The sequence below is a fragment of the Lepidochelys kempii genome, chromosome 1 (assembly GCF_965140265.1).
Source record: "Lepidochelys kempii isolate rLepKem1 chromosome 1, rLepKem1.hap2, whole genome shotgun sequence".
In the NCBI taxonomy this organism is placed as follows: domain Eukaryota; kingdom Metazoa; phylum Chordata; order Testudines; family Cheloniidae; genus Lepidochelys; species Lepidochelys kempii.
Window position 1 is genome coordinate 285,145,172 of NC_133256.1, and position 25,852 is coordinate 285,171,023.

Below are 25,852 nucleotides of genomic sequence, written 5' to 3' on the forward strand. Positions count from 1 at the left end.
TGTTGCCTTTCATATAATGAAGAAAGGCTGCTGAGGCACTTCACCACACACCTTAATGCAGCTGATGTACTGTCATTTATTATTGCTTTGTGTTGACAGTTCTTCAGCCAGAACTCTGTCTTTCATTGCTCGTAGCCAACCCGATTTGAATTAATTTTTCAAATGAGATTTTGAGCCACAGAAAACAATGCTAGTTGTTTTACTTCATCTGTAGTCCCATTATTCTCCAGGTTGGCTGTAAAAAATGCAATCGGGTTTATTGGACAATATTTGTTCTTAATAAATCCATGCCATTGCTGGTTCTGATTCTGTTATCCTCGAGGTATTTTCAGATTAATTGTATATGGTCCATCATTTTAATAAGGATTGAAGCTAGATTTCCTAGATCTGGAGGGATTGATTTAATGTTGGTACTGCATTTTCATTTTTCCTTTCTTCTGATACCAATTTTTCATGACTTTTCAAAACCGATTATCAAGGGTTCAGTCTATTTATTAGGAAATCTTCACAATCTGGGATGCATATCATCTGATTTATTGACTGGTCTATATTCAATTGTCTTCTCTGCTGCTTATAAACAGCTTTGTTGACAAGCTTTTCATGAATTCCTGACTGTCCAGGCCTGTTTTCTTAAACAGACTGATTTAAAGGATTAGTTCAATAGCTCAGCCATTTTAATGTCATTCAGGATTTCATCGCGTTCATTTATTAATGGGCCCATGTCCTTTCTAGCATTTCTTTTCTCACCGATCTAAAAGTCCTCTGTATAGTCCTTAGCCCTTTGGGCTAGCAGTGAGTCTACTTTTTTGCTGTCCTGATGCCCCCAAGTCTTAACTGCATTCTCATTTAGCTCTATCCTTCTCCTCCATGTCTAGTATGGGGTTCTCTTTCGGATTGCTCTCTCATGAGGACACATTCCTACCAACAGAAGCCTAGTTTTTCAAAACAAAATTTAGCAAGGTTCTAGCCTACATCAGTTATTTCTTGGCCTGACTTTGGTTAACTGCTTTTAGGCTTTATCATTCTAGGATTATAGGGTTCACAGGAGGTTACATCAATTACATTCTCTCATCAGAAAATGAGCAGTGTCAGTTTGTTCCATTGTCATCATGACAACACTTCAGTTCATTAATGTTTCTTTTTTTATCCTTACTCTCTCTTTGCTTCACAGTATCAGTCTCCTTTGTTATTATTCAACTGGAAGTAGTTGTCAGATATTTTGGAGTTAAGAGAAACCGTGTGCTCTATTCCCTTCCGGGATCATTTAACAAGCATAGTCAATTTTGAACTTGAGGTTGCTCTCCAATTTTAAGTCTCCTCTCACCAAAGCAGACATTCCAGTGCTCAGTGATTCCAAAATCTCCCTCTCTCAACCTTTGATACAGTCTTTGTTTGGCCTCAACTATCAGTTTTTCCTTTTTCACTCACAATGGGCACTGGAAAGATCTCTGAGATCATCTACCTCAATCCCATTTTCCAGTCTTTTATCCCAGAACTCAATAATCTGCCACTGTTCCATCAAATCTCTCTTTGGTATGTAATGTAAACTGTACTGCTCCTATGGCACGCAGTTACAAAAATTAACGTGCAAATTTCACAATGGCAACAATAAGCTTGGCTGAGCTGGCAAATACTATCCTGCAAAATCAAAGAAAGTCATAGCCATGTGTTAAAACGGCTAATCTGCAAAACTCAGCTTGCAGTCCCACAAACTGCCTGTAGAGGGGCCCAGGCTTTGCATATTAGCCTCTTGTCAAGAGCCAGAAGCGTGCATATGAATTTATATATATAAATCTGTAATATTTGCTTATTCCCTGAAAAAGGACTAGAAATTGCTTCTTATTTCAGCCTACCAGCAAGAACACCCCCCAATCTGGATTTGTCCTCAGGCTGCAGTTACACGTTCTCTGTGTATATAAATCTCCCCACTGTATTTTCACTGAATGCATCCGATGAAGTGAGCTGTAGCTCACGAAAGCTTATGCTCAAATAAATTTGTTAGTCTCTAAGGTGCCACAAGTACTCCTTTTCTTTTTGTGAATACAGACGAACACGGCTGCTACTCTGAAAAAAGACAGGGAAACTTCACTGGTCTCTGAACAGCCCTGCTTTGGCACTCCTGGATTTTGAGATCAAAATGAACGCACTAACTTCCTTTGAGAACTGGTCCTTCTGAGACTCTCTTCAAACTATAAGAACTCTGTTTATTTAAATTGCTTTGCCTAGGAAACATGTCAGTTGGTGAAAGCTAGTATGTGACATCGAACCAGCTTGTGAGAATTGATTTTCCTATACTATTTCTGGAGAGCAACAAATGAAACTCAAAGCTGGAATAAGCCAAAAAGCTATGAAAGAGCTTGGCATATATTTTATACTGCTGTATATTATTAAATTAAAGACTCTTCCTCAGCAAATTACCCTTTATATAAACAGTACCAGAGAAGCTTCTAGTAGTCAGTCTCCTTTCTGGGAAATTTATTTTCAGGATGATTAATCTATGCATTACAGACTCTTTGGAAATAGGTTGTGCATTTTTAAAATATTTATTTCACATACAGTTATACAGTATGATGAGTAATTCTATTTACTTTTCTCATTAGCTTTTAAAATCTACAGGATGTATGCATAATGAATAGAAAGTGGTTTTCTGGACTATGAGATTGCAAACCTCCATTAGAATGATAAAACTGTGAATCAAACATTGCACATGTAGGCAATCGCTTTTATATGAGAACATCGCTTCACATGGTACACTCCCTACCCTCTCCCAGTTAATTGTAAACTTCCAGTCTGAGCCATTCAGCAAGGCTGTGATCTTCCAAGACTGTTTGATTGATTGCACAATCATTCTTTCCAAGGTTTTCTTGCTCATGTTTTTTATGCTTTTCATGGGTACAGATGATAGTTAGTCTGACATATCATCTTAACAACTTCTTTAGATGGCAAAATTAGGGAACGCTTTTGTTTTAAGTTTAATAGAGGCTTGGCAGCTGCTCCATGCTGAGGAAAGGGACTGCTGATTTTCATGGAAATTAAATATGGAAGCAAACCTACCCTATGTTTTAAATGACTTCAGCAATGAAGCTTCCATTGCTTCTCTTGGGAAACTATTTCACAGTCTAACAGGTTACTTATTATAAACCCCTCCCTGATGCTTTTTGCACCATTCTAGATAATTCCTTCTGTTTCACCTCGGTCCCTCAAATATTTGTAGACAGGTAAAAGTTTGCAAAAATGGATATTTGTTATTCAAAAACATGCATGTGCAATATTGACAAAAGATCCTTTAGCAATCCACTCCTTTTATAAACATGCAGTCCACACTATCCCAGCATCTATATTATTCCCTCACTGGTATACATTTAAAATACATCCATTACTCTGTGTGTCATGAATAGGAATTACATCTTTTGCTGCCAGGGACTTGCACTTCTTGAAGTTTATTTAATCGCTATAAAGAATGGTCCATTTGCTAGGGATTTAAAGACTTTTAATGTATTTTTCCCTTTGGCATCTCACTTATTAAACCAAGAGCTTTCCTTTTGCTCTGTCATCTGGACGCTGGAGGATAAGCAAGCTATATAGACCCTTCGTTGTACCAAAAGCAGAGATTTGTTTGATATGCCTCACAGTTGTAGGTATACATATATGGTACTGGAAGGATAGCTTCTGTATGTCTGGAGCTGAGGCAAAGGGCTACAAGAGGATAAAAGAGGTAAGTGCAGGTTTAAAAATTCCATTATACTTCCACAGCATTAGAAACTGAGAAAATCCAGTCATGTCATCTTTATGGTGTCTAATTCTCACTAAAAGAATTAACCAGCTCTGTGAAGTTCCAAGGTAGGAGTATCCAAATGACTGTTTTGTTGTAATGCTTGGCTATCACATTTTGGTTGATTAGGGCCCAGCTCAGAGTCCATTGAAATGGGCTATGGCTCAGGCCTTTGGTGTATGCCACTTTTTTTTTCTGCTGGTGAGCTTTAGTGAAGTTCTCCTTCACCAGAGATTACACTCAAGAGATCAGAATATTGTTTAAACCGGAACTCTTTATTGGTAACCCTGTAACAACCCAAGGCAACAAAGCTCACAAAGACCACTGCTTAAGTAGCTCAAACTCCCGCTGGCTCACCAGAGCTGACTTGTGAACAGAGGACCAGCCTTAATGAGACAGACTGTGGAACTATAGCTCTCAAATTCCAACCAATTTTGCACAGAACACACAATTTACTCACAACGGGCTATATTTACACTACAAAGTGTGTGTGCTTACTTTTGAATGCTACGCAGACAGAATCAGAAGTGCCTTTCCTGCTCATGTAAATTGAGTTAAGCTTCTTAACATAGTAGTTAATTTTTCTAATCCACCCCTGAATGTTTATTAATTCATTACAACTACAAAAACATGGCAAACACAATGTCCGAGAAGGTGGACTCAAAGAAACAATGTTCAAATAATTTCAAATAAGCACAAGAAGCTACTGGATTTGAATATTATATCAACAAACTGGTGCACATGAAAGAGAATGCACATTTTTTAATAAAGCTGTGCACTGGAGAGCATGATGAAACAGAGTCCTTCCAAGTAGTGGCAATATAAATATGGAATGAAATGGAGAACACAGACCAGTCTGATCTGCTTAAAATGCGACGCTTTCTTAGCAGATCTCTGGTACAATATGCAACAAGTATTGGAAAATATATTAAGCCAATAGGGAATCAATAAAACAATCTTAAGGTAGGAAACCCCGAGAAGCTGTCATCAAGAGTAGGGATTAGCTGGAAATTTCTATATCACCAACGCAAAGGCTGTGATAGAATTAATGATGTCCTCGTCTATTCCACAGCCTGTAGAGCATGCTGGAAAGATACTTACTGTCCTTCTTTGCTTTCCAATTGAATTCGCTATGTTTACTCATGCTGCAACTGCTCTGCAAGATGAAAGGTGATTTAGTATCATCCTGAGAACTGTGATTTACTCCCAGTGGTGTCCACAAATCACAATTCTAGCAGGTTTACAGCTATGATGTTCGAACAAACTAGGTTTGACTTCAGGGATTCAAGTCACTCCTTACCTTTACTCAGGGAATCAGCCACACAATTCAGTCACAAGAGCTTTCAAAGCAAAGATAGAGAGGATTTAGTTAATCTGGATTTATGAGAACCAAGCTGCTGCCTCAAACCCTGGATGAATCTCACCAAATTTTTCTATCTTCTTTGGAAAAAAACAAAGATATTTTAATGTGCGTCGAATAAAGATTATACAGACTGCCTGTAGTGAGTTGTGCCCAGTGGGGGTCAATGGAAACATAGAAAGCGGGCTTGCCACTGTTTCACTCAAATGGCAAACCTGCCCAAAGACAGCAATTTTCTCTGATTTGCAGTGTGACCATAAAACCCATGGAATGGCTCAGTTTGTTGCTAAGGTAGCGTGTTGCTAAGGCAACAGGATTGCAAAACATGAAACAGAGGTCGTGGAGTCTAGACACTGTCGCTGAATAGAAAGCTACGTCCTCTGCAGGCTTGTATTGTCAAAAGATGCCAAACTTCCATAGGCAGTTTGAAAAAAATCACAACCTCCGACTCAGACTGTACCCAGAGGAGAAGGATGACAAAAGGTGTACTTCCTGGTGACTGAGCCTTTGAGCAGAGAATTATGGATACCCCATTTATGTACCACTTTTCATTCCTAGCTTTCAAAGCACTTTATTGAGAAGTGTAAAATTATCCTTATTTGACAGATGGGTAAATTGAGACACAAAAAGATTAAGTGACATCCTGGAGGGCATACACCAGGGCAGTGGCAGAACTAGGAACAGACTGCAGACCTCCTAAATCACAGCCGTGGGTCCTACCCCATGCTGTCCCCATTGTATGCCAATTTCCAAAATAAAAAGCTATTAAAGCATTTGAATATTTGATTATCTGTACAATAACCACGGAAAGGATAATAGACAATGGAAACCACCTTATGTCATCAGAACGTTTCCTAGGGTTTAAAGTCCAGTTTGCTTTTTCTTGGGGAAACATTTCTATGGATAATTGTCAGATGAGCCCGGAAGCAACAAATTAGATTTTTAAATCAACACTAAGAATGATAGAGATTAAAAAAATAAAGAGCGGGTTTAGAGTTGCAGACTTGTTAACGAAGGTTAAAAATATACTATATTATCATATGATGTACATCAGAAACATACTGAAAAGTGGGATCTCATTAATAAGACTTGTGACAAAGGCAGAGACAGCTTTGCATTGAACTAAAATGTGCCTCCTATGTTTATTCTCTAACCCGACTAGGATAAATATCCCTGAGGTTTACGATGCTGGAAGTTGGAAATGGCAGGGTAAGATATGGAAAGTAGATACTGAGTTATTCAGTTACTAGTACATCTTATTTCTGGTGTTGAAAAACATCCTTTTGCTGAGACTGTTAGCGCTGTACACAGCAATGGAGTGATTGTGACTATGGTAGTTTAGTTACATGCACTAAGGGCCTGTAAAAAGTAGAGATCTTATTCTTGTAACCATCACTTGAACAAAGTGGTGTAAAGCGACTCCATGGCTCATAGAACTTTCTAATTTAAGTATGTGATTAGAAGTGTCACACAGCATCTTAGCGGGATCTCTACTACAAAACGATGTGTGTGTGGTTTATATCACCACTTTGTGAAGCTGATAACGCTAACAGAATACTATAGAACTGCTAAGGACTGAATGCTATTGAGTCAATAGGATTATTCCCAGCATTGTTTGCCTCTTTCAAATAAAAATCAGTATTTGTTTTCCAATTACAAGAGAAAAATTCCTCAGAGATCTTAATATTTTGCAAGATAAACAACCGAGGATGAAAGAAGAATTTTGTCTAGACCCAGGTTAAAGTGTCAATTTCAAAATGAAACTCTCCAGCACAGTGAAAAAAAATAAAATCAGTGGAACATGTTACTTTAGAACTTTACATTAAAAAAACTGAATTGAGAAAAGGTAAAAACCAAAACCAACATCCTTTATTATTTCAGAAATACAGTCTATGATAAAGTAAATAATATTTTAAATATTGAATACCAAATACTAACAACAAAGATTGTTTTGCAAAGATGAAATTCACCACCTTTCGGGTTTTCTGATATCGTCCCTCAGTACAACTAAGACCTGGATAAACTAGCCATTGTTCAAGTTTAGTCTAATACAGTACAGCATATTTGGTGCAGTTTAGAATCTTTTAGTGGAATATTCTTGTTTACTGTCATAGCAGAAGAAGCAATTAGTTGACATTTCATAAAGCTGTCCCCCAAGAATAATCCTCAGGCATCAGCAACACCAAAGTTTGACAAAACCCTGGCAACGGGCCTGTCTGGGTGTCCTAGACATGTAGGTGCATCCAATTTGCCACTTTCGACTTTCTTACAACTTTTTCCCTTTCCTTCAGTGACTTTTCCATTTATGAGTGTTTCCTCTTTTTTATTGCCTCGGCTTTAACGGCCAAGCTCTTTGCACAGATTGTCAGGACCACAATTAGGACTCCTACCAGGAAAGTAACCAGAGGCCAGAGAAAGCAATGCAAGAGGACCGTCTCATCGTGGGTACGCCTAAGCAGCACATCATCTGGTCTGTAAAGGAAGGAGGAAAGAAAGGAGGAATAAATTATATATATATCAAACAGGCATCAATTCATCCTTCAATGGAAGGCATTTGACCTGGAAACAATAATGGCATTAAGAAAAGGAGTACTTGTGGCACCTTAGAGACTAACCAATTTATTATATGGCATTACATTTGTAACAGTGGCAGAAAATGATTAAGTGGATCATTCCATTTCATCCACCGCTTTAATTTGCAAATATAAGATCAACATTCATGGCATTCTGCCGGGGTGTTTTAGCTGAAGTATTTTGCAGAGAAAAACCCAATCAGATAAAAATGGTCTGGGATTTTAGGTTACCATATAAAGCAGTGAAAGATAGCACAATGTGACAACATCGGAGCATGATTTACGAAAAGCAGTAAAATGATCACTTAATACACTACATCAATACTCTAAAATGTAGGTGTCAAATTGCATCAAAATGAGATAATTACTTTTAAAGTGTAATTTAAACATTCTAACTCATTAACTTTTAGTTTTTACCACACTGGGCATGGGGCTCTGGAGAGAATTATAATGCTTGAAACAAAGCATTGGTAACAGTCAAATATAACATAGGCAGGGTCTGTGCCAGTACAACCCCTTTCCCCACAGTTCTGCCACTTCTCTGCATTGGGGTTTGCTACAGCCTAACTATGGATTGCCATCAATTGCTAGAATCCAGGCAAATTCCGAATACAGACACAGCCTTTTTCTCATTCCTGAACTGCTACGATTGCCGAGTACGGGACTTCACGGCAGCAGACTCTATCAGCCATACTGAGTAGCGTCAATCTGTGGTTTGCTAGAGAAAACAAAACAAGTGCCAATGGAAACGACGAGTAAACTTTTCAAACATGCCTAAATCCCTTCGAAAGTCACCGGAACTTAGGCGCTATTGAAAATTTTACCCTAGGCAGAGGCCAATTCCATTTCCATAGTGACCAATTCATTTTAGTATTCAGGTCTGTAGCAGGTTTGTTAATGTCCAATAGGGGACCCTCAAAAGGTTTAGAAACTCAGTTTGGATAAAGCACCTGAAATATCAGCTGTTTATCTGCACCTCCCAAATCTGAAAACTTCGTCTGGAAATCTTATGGACAAGTTTTCTCATTTCTATCTCTTTCTGCTCCCACTGTAATGATGGTAATAACGTTAAATCAGCCTCATGATACAGGGACAGTTCTGCTGTTTTTACAATCAGAGCCACAAAGTGCAGAAACACACATACAAATGACGATCAGAGGGGAACAGAACTTTTTCAAACCCCAGAAAAGGATTTGAACTGATGTTGGTTCTGACTTTATCCGGACATCTCAAACATTACCCCTCAGCACCAGGGCCACCTGATGCTTGTCTTCCCATAAAGTGCTCTGCTTAAAATACTAACCAATAACTTGCACGTTGGTGTTATTAAGCCCAGTGAGTTAAATATAGCTGGCATGGTTCTCCTCAGTGGTTTCAATCAGAAGCACCCTCACTGAAGTCAGTGGAATTATACTGATGGAAGACTGGTAGAAATGAGAGGAGATCCTGGCCCAGGGATTACAAACCTACTCATCAGCTGCTGATCCTCTGATTTCCAGGTATACTGTTGCTTTCTGATTATTATAAGATAAACAAACTTCAAAGTCAGGAGAGTCGGGATGAAACTTTTTTGCCTCTTCCCCACATACCTCACTGTGGAATTCATTAAATATATTATGGCTTTTTTTTCTTCCCTGAAACATCCCAGGAAAGACAAAATTCCAGGCTAAATGATGGATAGTCTGTGTTGATATGGCAACCCCTAGAGTCTATGGACCTCCCATTGAAATCAGTGGGAGATGGTTAGTTCACTGAATATTAGCCCTTTGGATTTTAAGTTCATGACAGTAGTGGCTGTGTCACTATACATTTACACAGTGTCTAGTACAATGGGGCCCTGATTCTGCCTCAGCAGCAAAAGAACTTGGCATATTCAGCAGGACAGCAAGTGAAGTGCACTCTCCTGGGTGTTCCTGGATCATACTGAGACAGTAAATTAGTTACTAGAACTATAATAACCCCTCCTGCCCCCCCCATATTTGATATTTGAATGATAGCACACAAATCTAAAATATTTTCTCAGAAAATACTATGCTGTTTTTGTCACACTTTGTACCTACCAGAGTGTGACTAACAGAGTGGAATTTGACAATGAATGGTTAACAAAGAGCATCCCCATTCTCGGTTCTCAACTTGCAAGGGAAGTTAAGACTAAGTATTTTTTTTTTAAAGTGGGTAGTAATCAAAGAATAAGATACATAAAACAGCGAGCGAGCAAACTTGAAAACCGGATTCAGTTAGGGCAATGAAGGTGTAATTAGAGAGAGCCCACTTCCTTTCAGTTGTGTCCTATCAGAGAATTTGGAACGCATCTGTACAAATTACAGTAGTGATGAATTGTAACATTCATTATAGAGAGATATTCAAGTCTTATACTTGATCTTTTAAAAGTTTTCCATAGAGGAAATGAGCCAAAGGCATACTAAGCTTTTTCTTCAATCCCAAATATCTGTGCAACGTATCAGATATTGGAGTACTCAGTAGAGGTCCTATTTTTAAACGTATATTATTTTTACTGTATAATTTTCTGTGTACATGACATGACATGTTAACATGTTTACTACATGTACACTGACATGCCAGGCCTAAGTACATGCTACTGCTGCTCTGACTGATTTTTTGGAAGGTTCTAAAATAGGAAATATAGAGAGCACCATTAAAGGGCTCACAAATTATTTAAAGGGATATTATCATATTCTTATACATGAATCTACCATTTTATATTTGATAAAGAAGAAAATGATCACTGAGAGAATTATAAGAATTACATGAGCCCTCTCTTTAAATTCAGATGCAAAGCAATGAGCTGCACTCAGGTTAGCAACTCCACCCGGGTCAATTAACATGTAAAAACATAGTCAGGAAGCTAGAAAGAAGGGCACAGGCCCCATGAGTGTGGGGTGTTCCACTGAAAATGAGATGTGAGGTTGGCTGGGAAACAATTGTTGTGGGTATGGCGACAAGAGGGAAGATTTTAAAAAATTGTCTGTCTGGGTACTCTGCGTTGTGGAGCGAAGATGTGATTGTAGCAAAGGTAAGCATAGCTATTATCTAGCTAGCACAGGTAACAGTAACAGTAGCAGTGTAGATCTGGTGACGCAGGCTTCAGCATAGGCTACCAATCTGAATACAAGCCCTCCGGGGACCCTGAGTATGTAGTTGGATTGCTAGCTTGTGCCATCACATCTACACTGTTTTGGTACCCATGCTAGCGAAATGAAAACTAACACAGATATGCCTACACGTGCTGCAATCACACCTGCGTTTTGCAGCGTAGACATAGCCTCTGACATGCTGCCTGCAAAAGGGTACCAGGGGAGGTAGAACATCCTCCAGAAAGGTAAGACTTTGCTTATTTTCCTATAACACATGTAAGAATAGTTTTTATGGTGTACAACCACATTTCTTTGGTTTAATTTGACTTCCCCGTCTCAAAAAACTCTGGTTTTCTTACCACTCTCGTTTGAGGCTGCTTGGAGATTTCACTCAGACTGCCTCAAAGAGCTGAGGCCACCTTCAGCCTTCATGAAGGGGCAGTGAAGGAAGAATGCCTAATGCCTATGCTGCTTGGGATTCTTGGTCAAAAGGGGTCCAGACTACGGCGTCTTCTCCCAGAAGGCGTGGCCCTGTCAGGCTGCAGTCCCAACACATGGGAAATGGTGGGCACAAGGTGACAGTGTTGGCTCACAGAGAGATACAGCTGTGCTGACCCTCATATGTTCTGACACTGGTGGGGGTGGGGAATACGGAATGAAAGAGAAAAACCCTTTTTCTTTCTTTCCAGGGTAAGACTAAGATGAGGGCAAAAGACGACTTTAAAAAGGAGCAACAGCTCATAGATCTAAGCAGAGCAAGAATTCCCAATCGCAGCACAAAAACCTAAACAAAGAGAAGCTGATAGAGGCACTCTGTCAATGGGACTGTGAGCTGCAAATGCGAGACATGTTGTATGACATGCCAGGGTGCAATCCAGACCAGTGAGGGGCTGTGTCACCCTTGCCCTGCAACCTGGGATACCTCACAATGCTTTGGTGGTGTAGCTCCCAAGCAGGCCACTCACAAACAGCCAAACAACATGCAGGTCACAACTTAACTAACTTAGTCACAGTGTGTTTGTGTACAGCTGCAGTCCTGGTCCAGCAATGCTGACCCCAGCAGCCTATCAGTAACACACCAGCCACACTCTGGCTTCCACCAGCCTGGGTTGCTACCTGCAGGGTGACGCCAACACACTCCAACTCTCCAATTTTCCCCCAAAATGTGTGTCCTGCACTGTCCACCCCTCTCCTGGGCAGCCCAGGTACATTAGGTCAGTCGGCCTTCTAAGGCGATCAATATACAACAAATGGAGTTACTCACACAGTTCACAACACTGGATTAGCTTTGATTAAAGAATAAAACAAGTTTATTTAACTACAAGGAAACAGTTTTTAAGTGAGTACAATATAAGGCATTAAAGTCAGAAATGGTTACAAGAGAAACAGAAATAAAATGCTTCCTAATACTAAAACTAAACAAAGTAGACTTGGCTTCTTACCATGTATTTCCAGTAACACTGCTGACCAAACTCTAAGGCCAGATTCTGATGCCAAAGTCCAACAGCTGTTTATTGTGTCTCCCTAGGTGAGGAGGGGGTGGGGGGAAGATACCTTGGAGTGGTTTTGCCCCATGCTTTTATAGTTCAGTCACCCTTTGAAATGTATTTTCTTGAGGGTTACCCTAGATAAAATTTACTCCTGCTGTGAGGTTGGTGTCAAGGAGTCTGGTGGTGAAAGAGATTCCATGCTGCTGTTTTCTAAGATGCAGATCTTTGCTGCTGCCCCCCTTCCTTGCCAAAGAATGGCCACTTGACAGGTGACTGCCCATCAGCTCTGATGACACCTGGCTAGAGGGGTCAGCTTGTCCTTAGACTCTGAGAAACAGGTTTTCCCACTCCCCAGACTTGTCTGGTAAACACAATTCAGTCATGATTTCAGCTTATGTTTGTTACTTTATATATAATGTTGCTACACACATTTCACCATGATATTACTGACCAGCAAGTTATTAGTTTTCAAATGATACCTTATGAGGCATATTTTGCACAAAGACTATTACAGTGATTTGGAGGGTGTGAATAGAAGGGTGCATTCCATCACACCTTGAAAGTCATCAACCAGGTACAGCTAGGGCCACTAAATACTCCAAAATTAGGGATTAAGGAGAGGAATGGACTTATTGACCAGAATTTGTAAGTCAGCTGGGAAGAGCACCTCGAAAAGTGGCTGTAAAGGAATGGAGTTTCCACTACAGAGGAAATGTTGCAACTAATGGGAATAGAACGATTTTACGAACTGTGTACCTTAGACTTGAAAACTTGGATTAGTGATCCCTACCCTGAAAACACTGTGCCAATTGACCAAGCTAACTGATCACTAAGGGCCAAACTTGGATAGCTCTCCTCGCACCGAGTAATACCTTGCCCCACTAAAATCAAACTGGGGTACTCCTGGAGCTAGGTTCTTCTCAGCGTGGGTAAGGCTATTGGCCCCATGGAACCAGCTGGATAAGATTTAACTCGAAGCTGGAGTCATGCTTTTAGGAGCTCTACTCCAACAGTGACTTTTGTTAACAAATTGCATTTTTAAGTCAAACATGATAATTGAAGCCTAAAAATATGATGTAAAAAAAAAAAAGAGGAAAACAAATAAGGGAAAAAGCAACGATGTTCAGAAAGAAAATCTGAATCAATCAGAATTAATCAGACAAATGAATCCAGTATCAAAATGTCATTAGTGATTTGTTCTGAGGTTTGTCCATGAAGGTAGAATTTCACCTCTTCTGCGCTTTTGGTTATCCTTGGGCCACAGAATCAGCCTGGGATGAGACTAATCTTGAAGAAAGGCTATTTAATTATCACACAGAGATATTCCAGTTATCACTCACTGAATAAATCTGCTGTGTGTACAAAGGACTTGGGGGTTTGTTTTAATACATTTGTAATACATATGCAGATTGAGGAAAGTAAAATGTTTACAATCCCTGGGGCCTCTTATAGGAGATTCTATAATAAACGTGGAAGGATAAGTAATAAACTCTACTTGCAGAAAACATTTGTAATGCCACTCCTGACTTTACAATCCTGTCTAGCTTGGAGGATATAGCCAATTTGCTACAGTGCTTTATTACAGTGGGTTCTGCTGGCGGCACTCATGGTTGCACCAATTATTAGAACTGAAAACCCCCAGTACTGCACCAACTCACTGTAGGGTTCAGCAAGAGTCGACTCACTTCTTTTACGTTGGCATAAAATCCTAAATTTTGGCTCTAAGGCATGTACAGTGGGAAAGTGGAGATATGCTGATGGGAGAGCACTGACAGGACAGTGATGTGCCTGCGTGTGTACATGTACACACACACCCATGCACTTCCCTAGCTATACAAATACAGACAAAAGATGTCATGGGGGGGGGGGGTAATGTTCAAAGGGCCCCTCCACTGACGATTTGATCCTTTAAACTATTAATTTTCTTATGCAATTTTTTCTGTGCTCTAATACTGTAATAGGGGAAGAAGGATGGCCTGGAGGTCAGGGCATTAGTCTAGGACACGAGAGACCTAGGCTTGATTCCTTGCTCAGCCACAGACTTCATGTGTGACCCTGGGAAAGCCACTTAGGCTCTCTGTGCCCCAGCTCCCCATCTGTAAAATGGGACAGTAATGCTTCCCTACCTCCCTGGGGTCCCAGAGAGGAGATAGGCACCGCTAGAATAAAAACAGCTACCCTCGAAAACATCATGAAAAAAAATTACACACTTATGGAGTTGGTCATGGGATACACAGACACAGGTATCAGATGGTAGGTTAGATACAGACAAATATAAAGCCTTGTTCGCTAATGGAAGCACATTCCCATATATGTTTGTGTACAACTGTGTGGTAGTTGCGATGAACAAGGCTCAAAAGTTCAGAGGTCTGTTGTGGTAATTGGCTCCCCAACAGAATGTGCATTTTAGTGACTAACAAACCGTCAAGCCGGGCCTTAAAAACCTCTAAGGATGGAAATTAGCCAAGATGGTCAGGGATGCAACCCCATGCTCTAGGTGTCCCTAAACCTTGATTGCCAGAAGCTGGCACTGCTTAACAGGGGATGGATCACTCCATAATTGCCCTGTTCTATTCATTCCCTCTGAAGAATGTGGTACCAGTCACTGTCGGAAGACAGGATACTGAGCTAGATGGACCATTGGTCTGACCCAGTATGTCCTTTCTAGTGTTTCTTTTGTTCTTAAACAGGAAGGGGTAGCAGTGGAGGCAGAAAGACATGCATAAGGTGTGAATGGCAATAATGGGAAGAGAAGGAGAAGTGCTATGCTTACGTGGTAGTGGGAGGCAGAGAGAGATCAAACAGAACAGAGGAAATTAGATTCTTGTTAGTCTTGATTATGTCATGCTATTTAGTTTGTGGCCCACATACACAGCTCCTTCTCTTGTTTGCTGGGTGATCTCTTCCTTCACTCATAGTGGTGCTCCTCCTCAGCAAGAGAGTGATAAATAACTGCCCCTTCTAATTCCAGATCTTTAAATATGTAGGTGGGATAGTAAAATCACCCACATAGTACAGATATTTCAGTTGCCCACATAACTCCAAACACTATTCTATTATTTCCTTGTGTGGGACGACTGTTCTTCTGGCTATCCTCCCTGATTTAAATCCCGATCAGTTCCACTCATCCGTATCAGTTTGCTACTTTCACCAGTTGTCTACCTCGGCACAGTAGGCACCAAATTCTGACTGGTGCTACCAACTGGACCAAGCACAAGGACTGGTCATTGCAATATATTCTGACAGGTAACATACACCCTTCAGGACTTGTTAGTAGCAGTAAAAAAAAGAAAGAAATAAAAAGAGATCAATGGTTTATTGTAGTTGGCTTTTTTTGTTTGTTTGAAATGGAAAAGTACATCATGGTTAATGAGCATCATTATGTTAATGAAGCAAATTGTGAAAAGGAAGCATCTTATGAATTCCTAAGCACCTATTCTCACACTTATAAACCATCTTCTTCCTTTGTCTGTCGCTATTATTTTGATATGATCACCTTAGCCCCAGCATTGCCACTAGTCTTCCAATGTGCAAGACGATGCTTATTTTTGTGCAGCAGTCCCACATCTTCAAAATTGGCTTGCAGGACAATAAAAAAAGAGAGTCTCGGAATTTATTTTCAGGTGTTGCAATGTAATGTTACTGTGTGCTGCTGCTGCTTCTACCATACCTGACGATGTTGCATTAGGTCATGGAGCTCTGCATCCGTGGGAACACACACTAGCAATATTTTAAAGGAGATCTACATAGGGTTTAAAAAGGAAAATCCACAATATGGACTTGTGTCCTTTTTGCTTCTTGAGGATGTATAAAGAAGACCAGATTTTTTAAAGGGGTGTGCCAGGCATTCTACTTGTTTTTAAAATTAGAAAAATGAAGATGTCAAGTCTTATCTTATCAGGTTTCCACGGGCAGGCCTCTTGGAGGGTCTGCAAGTTCTCACACCTTAGTTGAAAGTGTAGGGGTATAGAATCTCACAAACAAATGTATAGTGTTTTCGACAACACCTACCAACACATTATCTATGTACTTACACATATTATATACATACAACATATAACAGCTTTTCCACACATGGAGGGGAAAAACACTAACAAAAACTGCACACATTCCCATTTTAAAATCAAGAACTAAGTTTTTCTTTTTGTTCTTCATGTGTTTTTCTGCTTCCCAACCTGTTTAATTTACATAAATAAAACCTAAAAATACTATACCCAACCAAGCATTTCCCTTTCTACGTATTTGACCTTTCAAAACTAGTTCCTGTCTCTAAATGAAAAGATATGCAATCCGATCAATGCTGTATTAGTGAGTTTATTTGAACATTTCTAAACCACTTTGTTGTCAACCTCTCTATGACACCCTGGCACCCCCTTATTCACCACTCTCATGTAATTAGGATATGTTTTGCACAAAGTATGCCTTGTTAGGTATCATTCTAAAAGTCTTGATACGCTCGACATTAATATCTCGTTGGATGGTATGTGCTATCGTCATATGTCAAGTTATGAAGTTTGGCTATGTATGTTTTACTGGAATATGTTGTGAGGTTGAAAACACCCACAAGCAGCCTTTCAGGTACAACAGTAAAAAGGCCAAACAATGTTAATGGCTTATTGAGGAAATGCACACAAGCACGAGGATTACACCAGGAACTGTGGGAAATGGGAAGAAGATATAAAAGAGGGAAATGACAAGATGGTACCTCACTCTCCCTACAACACCACACCTGGAAACACCTGAGGAACAAAGACTGAACTGGGGAAAGTGATGGCCCAGGCTAAAGAGATTTCTAGCCTGTGTATGAAAACCTGGGAAACCCAAACTGCAAAGCAAAGGCAGCTTGTGCCTTAAGAATCTGCCACTGTGTTTATCATTCAGGGTGAGAAACTGCTAATTCATATCCTACCTATCTTGTATATTATATCTCAGTTTGCAGTTTTGTTTATTTAACTAGGTAATCTGCTTTGATCTGTTTGTTACCACTTATAATCACTTAAAATCTATCTTTTTGTAGCTAATACATTTATTTTATGTTTTAATCCAAACCAGTGTGCGTTTGACTAAGGTGTCTGGGGAAAATCTCAGCTTGGTTACCACAAGTGTACATGGGCCTCTTCACACTGAGGGAGAAGTAGAGTATTAAACCCAGATACAGGCCAGATTTGACCAGGGCAGGACGGTACTGCTCTGGGGACCTAGGCTGGGAGGATGGTGGTTAGAGAGCCTGCATGTAACTGCAGCTGGGTGTGTCCTCATCTGTGTGAATGCTGGTGAAAGTGCAAGCTTGGAGGGCCTTGCAGCTTGTCACAGCTGCACAGTGTAAGAGGGAGCCCTCTGGTACCCCACTGGGTAGCCCACTGAGGGAGCCCTCTGGTACCCCACTGAGGGAGCCCTCTGGTACCCCACTGAGGGTAGCCCACTGAGCCCTCTGGTACCCCAGTTCCAGGTGGCACCCCAGGTGGAACCCGTCACGCTCTCTGTCTCCTGTGTAATCAATAAGAAGAGCAATGTCAAAGGCAAAAAACTAAAATGCATCCCTAGTACTTGCCAATAAAGTTTAACTTAATATAAAACCCAGTCATCTTAAGAATCAGCACCCTAGTGCTGAACAATCTTGAAAGTAATGAAAGTCAGTGAAGTGAGATAGCACAGTACGATGGTGTTTGTGCGCCAGCACTCTGGCTTCAGTGCACACTCCAGTCGGAGGTCCGCCTTCAGCTCAAAGAATCAGCTGAAAGGCCTTTGATACCGACCAACTCTGGAGAAAGTTACAGATAAATTAGCCACATAGATAACATAATGTCACTCCATACATTCTAGTTGCATCTGTTATCTGATAAGAAGTATCATGGCAATCACAGCCAGTGTTGGAATCAAACCGATAAAAAATCCCTGGCTTGCTACCATGCCAAAACAAACTCTTGCTGTCTTTGCCACCAACTCCCCCCTGCCAACAGATTCAACTTTTCTGAGACCAAGATCCCCATTCCCAGCCCATTAACTGAATCCACAGATCCTGCTTTAATCCATCCATCCTTCTTCTTGCTGTTTACACCCTTCAAATATTTATGGAATTGGGTCCCCCTCTTCCCTTAGGCCCTGGTCCTACAAATACCTTTGCACATGCTTAATTTGACTCCCGTTAATAACCCCATTGATGCCAATGGTAGTAAAGATAAGCACATGGGTTAAGCACTTCCAGGATCAGGGCCTTAGCCACACTATTCATATTTAGGCTTGGGAGGTTGTTTGTTTGTTTTTCAAATCTTTTCTTATGCCCATCCCAGCAGATATACAGTCATTTTTCATTGGAGGGAATTCAGGGAAGAGCAATCTAGCTACACATTTCTGGTAATGACATGGCACAGTTTTACAGATGCAGTCTCACCAAGGATGTATAATACTTACTCCTGGACACATCATGACATGAAAGATACAGACAAACAGGAAAAGAGAAGAACAACAATAATCAGTGCATGTACCTGAGAAGGGAAAATATATGGAGAAGTACGTTGACAGCTTTAAGCTAAGAGAGCTATCTATCCCTTGATACATGTGTAAGTCCCATTATTGCTAATGGGAAATGCACAGACACCCAGAAAGAAGAATAATTCCCTAAGTTGAATTGCCTGAAGCCACAACTCTCCACTTTGAAAGAATGAAAAGTGATAGTTGTGTGAACAAACCTTAATCAAATCTAAGGCTCATTTCCTCCATGAACACAACTCCTCACAGTGAAAATGGTATAATTCCTTCCTCTTTGGGGAAGGAACACAAACTTGTTACAAGTAAGGATTTTGTCAATTTTGGTAGCAAAACAAAGTCAGCTTTTGCAATGTAGGGAAACTTTTTCTGGGGCAACTGCCTTTCAGTGCCACACACACAAAAAATTCAACAGCAAAAAAACTAAAAATACTTTGTTCACCAGCAATGAGAATTCTCTCACATATTGTTTACCGTCAAAATGGAAGGCTTTCTAATACTTTGCTTCAAATAAGACCAATGGAGAGCAGAGGATGGAAAGGTTGTGTAAATATTTCTAGTTTTGCAAATGTAGGCAGTGACTTACCTTAGATGCTTGTTAAAATAACACGTAAATGGCTGTGAACCCACTTCCACTTTCCAGTATTCCTGCCAGTGTGTGACAATTTCAGAATTCTTCTGATTTTCTCTTTCACAGGGAGGGATGTATGAACACTGTCAAAACAGGTTCCAAAATGGAATTATTTTTGTACTCAACAATACAAGGCACCATTCTCTCTGGATTTTCCTCACCAAAGTCACACATAGTGATAAAGACTGAATCTGTGGATGCAAGTCTTCAAACAGAAGGGAACAAAAAGTTAGATGAACATCCCTTGATCATTAATTGCTCAATATTTATGTTTTAATGATCAGTACAAAAGAATGATTTACTATGTGCTTTACTAACTTTACTACTTCCTGCTCTCTCTCACACACTCCTCTATCCTTCCAGGAAACATGATACTGTTTCACATCTTGAAATTAAAAAAGATGAAAAGGAGAGGATTAATTTTCAGGGTGGTTCTAGCTAGCTGTACTCATGGGTGATATTTTGAAAAGTAGAAATCATTACAAACTTTTATGACATGTACAATCACATGTTCCATTTAACAATGTACAAATAAATAAATAAATGTCACTATTACAGCAAATTTTCACCAACAGATCTCAAAATACTGTACAAAAGATAGGTATTACCCCACATTAATAGATACAAGGTTTTCAGGAAACAAGCACAGGACATTGAAAATCCCAATTCAGCAAAACGTTTTAACACATGCTTAAATCACACTGAAGTCAACCTGATTTAAGCCTGTATTTAAGTGCTTTGTTGAACTAGGGCCCAGATGCCTGATTCAAAGTCTACTGAAGTCAATCGGAGTCTGTCCATTGACTTTAGTAGGCTTTGGATCAGGCCTTAAGTGACTTGTTGCAGGTCACAGAGGAACAGAACCAAGTGTCCTGCTTCCCAGCCCCCTATTTAACCAAAATGCCTCCCTTCATACCGGTTATACCTTAAACACATATTATTAGAATTAGTACCACTGTTTATTCTTTGGAGAAATATTTATATCTCAGGGCACAAGCATAATTCTTTCAGTCATTAACAGGTATCCCATCCATCCAGGAGAGAGAGAATTCACCCTTTCATTTGCGAAATTCAATAGGCAAAAGTTAGCACTACAAACAGTTACACTGCTTTGTTAACATAAGCAACGATGGAAACATTTTTATTTACCTTCCCTCCTGTGAGAGGGTATTGAGCCTGGATTCACATGAGTATAGCACAGTGTGCATGGTATGACCTGTGTGTCCCTTTTAAAACTGGGAGATGTAGTCTCAGAACATATGACTAGGAAGAACTATGTGACCAGATACAGGATTTCCACACTCTTCGGTAGGGGTAGCAGACAGGAACCCCAGGCTCAGGGAAGTCCTAGTGCAGGTCTTTCCTTAGTAACCTGAAAGGACAACTAATGGGGAAGGGTATGTCCTCCCTCAGAACTCTTATTTGAAAAGAAAGACAGCTGTGAGGAAAGGATCTTGATTAGGTGCCTGGTGCGCACTTTTCTATCATCCCATCAGGTGAACTTATGCCTCCACTCTACCATTGAACTACTTCACACTGTACAGAGCTGGAAGCCTGTCTCCATTATATCACTGAATTTTTTGCCAGTAAAAACAAGTTCTTAGGTATTCATCAGTCTGATCAAGTAAAACTTGGTTATTTCTGTCAGCATCCACACCTATTTTTGATAAACTCCTGTATTCTAACCTGGAACAAAGTGCAAATTCTCACTCGTTTGTTTCAAGTTAAAATTTGCCTTTTTCATAACAAAGCGCCCCCATTTTCACAGCCACACATTTGGTGTGGCTGTCACGTATAGCTCTTCACATCCTGGTGCTGAGAAGAGAATCCTACCCTACGATTCTTTTCCAGGTTTGTATTTTTAGAAATAAGTAGCACCACAATGACTATTGTTCTGCAGATGCTGAAACAGAATACAAGTGTTTTGTTGCTTTTTGTTATTTCAAATTTAAAATCACTTCCCTTGGCCCACAACCTTTCTTGGTTCAATAATGCAGTTTGGGAGTTTGTTTGGCAGTGGCCGTTACGACTACCACATCCACCAGAGGTCTTTTAGGGCCTGCTGGTTGGTGGAAGGGTTAAGACTTGTTAGCTTGATAGCAGGGTGTGTTCTATTTATGAGGGTTATTGGGCGTGAGGCTTCTGCGCCTTTCTGCCAGGCTGCATTGACTCTGCTTGAAGCTAGGAGATTTTCTTTAGGCCATGAACTAGCATAGGCCCCTGCCACGGGAGTGAGGAGAAAGGAGGAGTATGCTTGCACTGCCTGCTGGGCTATGTTCATTCGGTTTCAGTAATGTCTTTTGCCTGGTGTGGTGTTTGAGCTCTCTTGGAGATGTTTAGAGGTCACTCCTTTTACTATTCTGTCATCTTCTGGTACTGTTGCATTCTCTGCTGGATGAAATTTATAGGCACATCACAGTGTTTGACAGGAAAAGTGAGCCACCAGGATTTCTTGTGGAGAAATTCCACCCCGCATGCATGAGATTCCTCATTTCTCAATCTGGCTGAGTTGACATGGCTCACTTGTACCAATCCCACTACTATAATTCCAACTTGAAGATAGTAATTGCCGAATGAGGTAACAATGGCTACTTTTTTTTATAAATATCATATGTCCCCGAGTTCACCTGGTTGGTATTATCCTGAGTGAGTTCAAGGCATTAAATCAAAGGAGGATGGCAGAAGGGAAACAAACTGGTAACAACAAAACAATGGCAAAGATAAAGTATGTCCAGAGAATACCGGGGGTCCTTGAGGAAACAATAGGGAATACCCCAGCCAGCCCCCAACCAGGCTCGGAAGGTTTACTCTTCGCATTCCTGAGGCCAGGATCAAAGGGGATACTAAACCATCAAAGCATCGAGGGCCTAAAAGAGTAAAGGGGGTTGACTGAGTTGCTGGGTGCTGCTCAAGGAGCATCAGTGAGCACTGATAGGAATGCAACAAGACACAGAGACCATGCTGCAGCAGGGCAGTCTGTGTCTTCCAACCCACAGATGAAGGTAACTGGGCTGAAGGGGGCTTACCAAATATGAAGATATAGGTAAGGGGAAATATATATATAGCCTTTTTGTTTTATCCCTTTGTTCAGTGTGCTACATGCCTTTGGCTGAATGACTAAATAGTGCTTTGTTCTGAAAAAAATGGTTTCTGAGTCACTCTCATCAGTTGTTACAGGCTCCCAGACGAAAAGAGCTAGAAGGTGCCAAACCCAGTTTAGGTTGCAGCCTCCCAGCTTATCACCTGTGTTAACCAGACAGCCCCGAGATCCAGTCTAGGAGTGGTAGGACCATAGGGCTCCACCCAGAGAGGGATGAAGTTAGTGAAACCTGCCTCCAAAGGGGTACACCTGAGAGAAACTGAAAGGGGTCTGAAGTGTGATTCGCCCCAAAACCGTGACAGTCAGTAAAATTCTTGTACCCTTCCTGCCAGATCTTCAGAGAAACTGCTACCATCTTTGTACTATTTAATTCAAGAAGTGGGGGGAAATCAGTTGAGAGGCTTCCCTCTTAGTGTCTGCTATTGTTTAGAATAGCATTAGTGAGAAATGTTTGTCCTACCTAGCAACTCTTGGAGTAGCATTAATCATTTGTAGGGCCTACAGGTCCCAATCAAGATCAGGCCATCATTGTGTTAGGCAAGGTCCAATGCATTGCCCAAAAGAGATCATTTAGACAAGGCAAACAAAGGGCGAGAAGGAAATTAGAGGCTCAGGGTCTCAAGACCACCCTATGCCCTGGGTCTGAGCTCAGGTGGCTAGCCCAAGTCTCTGCTCGAGCTGCAACGTCCATGCTGCTATTTTGAGTGTGCTAGCTCAAACCCCACTTGCATGAGTCTGTCTACCCAGCCTAGCAGGCTTGCCCCCAAAGGCAGTATAGACATACCCTCAGTGGTCAAGACAGAAGTGCAGGGGAAGGTTGGACGAGTCAAGGGATATGGGAGACTGTGACAGTATGGTTGAAAGGACTGGGAGGAGAGGCTACTTACATGCCTTACAGGGATATGTCAATGTCCATACAGTGCTTTGAACATATAAAATGCTGTTAAGTACACTGAAACATGAAGCCCTAGATGTATCAAGCTGGGCATGCAACCCTAAAACACCTAAAATTAATGGACTTAATCTACCTGTGTCTCAAGTTCCTCATCTGTAAAAACCCTACCTACCTCACAAGGGTCTGGAGAAGACAAATTCATTAATGGCTGTTAGGTTCAGCTACTGTGGTGAAAAGACCATGAGGAAATTAATAGTTCTGTATCCAGTGCAAGGTTTGGATATGTGCACTAGGTATGGTCTGGGGCCACAAACTTGAATAATGACAGGTTTCAGAGTAGCAGCCGTGTTAGTCTGTATGTGCAAAAAGAAAAGGAGTACTTGTGGCACCTTAGAGACTAACAAATTTATTTGAGCATAAGCTTTCTTGAGCTACAGCTCACTTCATCGGATACATTCAGTGGAAAACACAGTGGGGAGATTTATATACACAGAGAACATGAAACAATGGGTGTTATCATACACACTGTAAGGAGAGTGATCACTTAAGATGAACAAATACCAGCAGGAGAGCAGGGGGAGAAAATCCTTTGTAGTGATAATCAAGGTAGGCCATTTCCAGCAGTTGACAAGAATGTCTGAGGAACCTGGGGGGGTGGGGGGGGGGGAGGGATAAACATGAAGTGAGCTGTAGTTCACGAAAGCTTATGCTCAAATAAATTTGTGAGTCTCTAAGGTGCCACAAGTCCTCCTTTTCTTTTTGCGGATACATACTAACACGGCGGCTACTCTGAAACCTGTCATTATGCAAGGCACTACATTTAGCCGTATGGAGTGGAAATCTATCAACTTCATGAAAAAACTTGTACAGATACAGACAGACATCTTCCCTTCCAAATGCAAAACAGATGGACATCGTACCAAAAGGACTGAAAGTAAAAAATCCATTACAATCTACATACCTCACAGACTATGCTGACAGCTTGTGCCACATACTCTCAAAGAAACTGCGGAACCACCTGATCAACATCCTCTACAGCAAACAGGGAAAGATTAAGAATGAGCTCTCGAAACTGGATACTCTCATAAAAAACCAACCTTCCACACAAACTTTCTCGTGGCTAGACTTTACAAAAAGTAGACAAGCCATTTACAACACACACTTTGCTTCCCTACAAAAGAAAAAGGACACTAAACTATCTAAACTACTACATGCCACAAGGGGCCACAACAGTGGTTCCCTAAACCCACCCAGCAATATTGTTAATCTATCCAACTATACTCTTAGCCCAGCAGAAGAATCTGTCCTGTCTCGGGGCCTCTCCTTCTGCCCCTCCACCCCCACAAACATGATACAGTTCTGTGGTGACCTAGAATCCTATTTTCGATGTCTCCAACTCAAGGAATATTTCCAACACATCTCTGAACAACATACTAATCCACAGAGACCTTCCTACCAAGACTACAAAAAGAAGGATTCTGGGTGGACTCCTCCTGAAGGTCGAAACAACAGACTGGACTTCTACACAGAGTGCTTCCGCCGACTTGTATGGGCTGAAATTGTGGAAAAGCAGCATCACTTACCCCATAACCTCAGCCGTGCAGAACACAATGCCGTCCACAGCCTCAGAAACAACTCTGACACCATAATCAAAAAGGCTGACAAAGGAGGTGCTGTTGTCATCATGAATAGGTCGGAATATGAACAAGAGGCTGGTAGGAAGCTCTCCAACACCACTTTCTACAAGCCATTACCTCTGATCCCACTGAGAGTTACCAAAAGAAACTACACCGTTTGCTCAAGAAACTCCCTGAAAAAGCACAAGAACAAATCCGCACAGACACACCCCTGGAACTCCGACCTGGTGTATTCTATCTGCTACCCAAGATCCATAAACCTGGAAATCCTGGACGCCCCATCATCTCAGGCATTGGCACCCTGACAGCAGGATTGTCTGGCTATGTAGACTCCCTCCTCAGGCCCAATGCTACCAGCACTCCCAGCTATCTTCGAGACACCACCAACTTCCTGAGGAAACTACAATCCATCGGTGATCTTCCTGAAAACACCATCCTGGCCACTATGGATGCAGAAGCCCCCTACACCAACATTCCACACAAAGATGGACTACAAGCCGTCAGGAACAGTATCCCCGATAATGTCACGGCAAACCTGGTGGCTGAACTTTGTGACTTTGTCCTCACCCATAACTATTTCACACTTAGGGACAATGTATACCTTCAAATCAGCGGCACTGCTATGGGTACCCGCATGGCCCCACAGAATGCCAACATTTTTATGGCTGACTTAGAACAACGCTTCCTCAGCTCTTGTCCCCTAATGCCCCTACTCTACTTACTCTATATTGATGACATCATCATCTGGACCCATGGAAAAGAAGTCCTTGAGAAATTCCACCATGATTTCAACAATTTCCATCCCACCATCAA

General features: G+C 41.0%; 1 protein-coding gene across 1 annotated transcript in view; it reads right to left on the reverse strand.

Moving 5' to 3' along the window:
- Positions 1-7,001: 7,001 nt before the first annotated feature.
- KCNMB4 (potassium calcium-activated channel subfamily M regulatory beta subunit 4) overlaps positions 7,002-25,852 on the reverse strand; it is a 33,658-nt gene continuing 14,807 nt past the window's right edge. Inside the window, exons 2-3 of the mRNA XM_073331347.1 lie at positions 19,363-19,490; positions 7,002-7,604 (exon numbers count right to left, since the gene is read on the reverse strand). Coding sequence (XP_073187448.1) covers positions 7,436-7,604; positions 19,363-19,490 — 297 coding nt within the window. The 3' untranslated portion in view covers positions 7,002-7,435. The remainder of the gene's footprint in view (positions 7,605-19,362; positions 19,491-25,852) is intronic.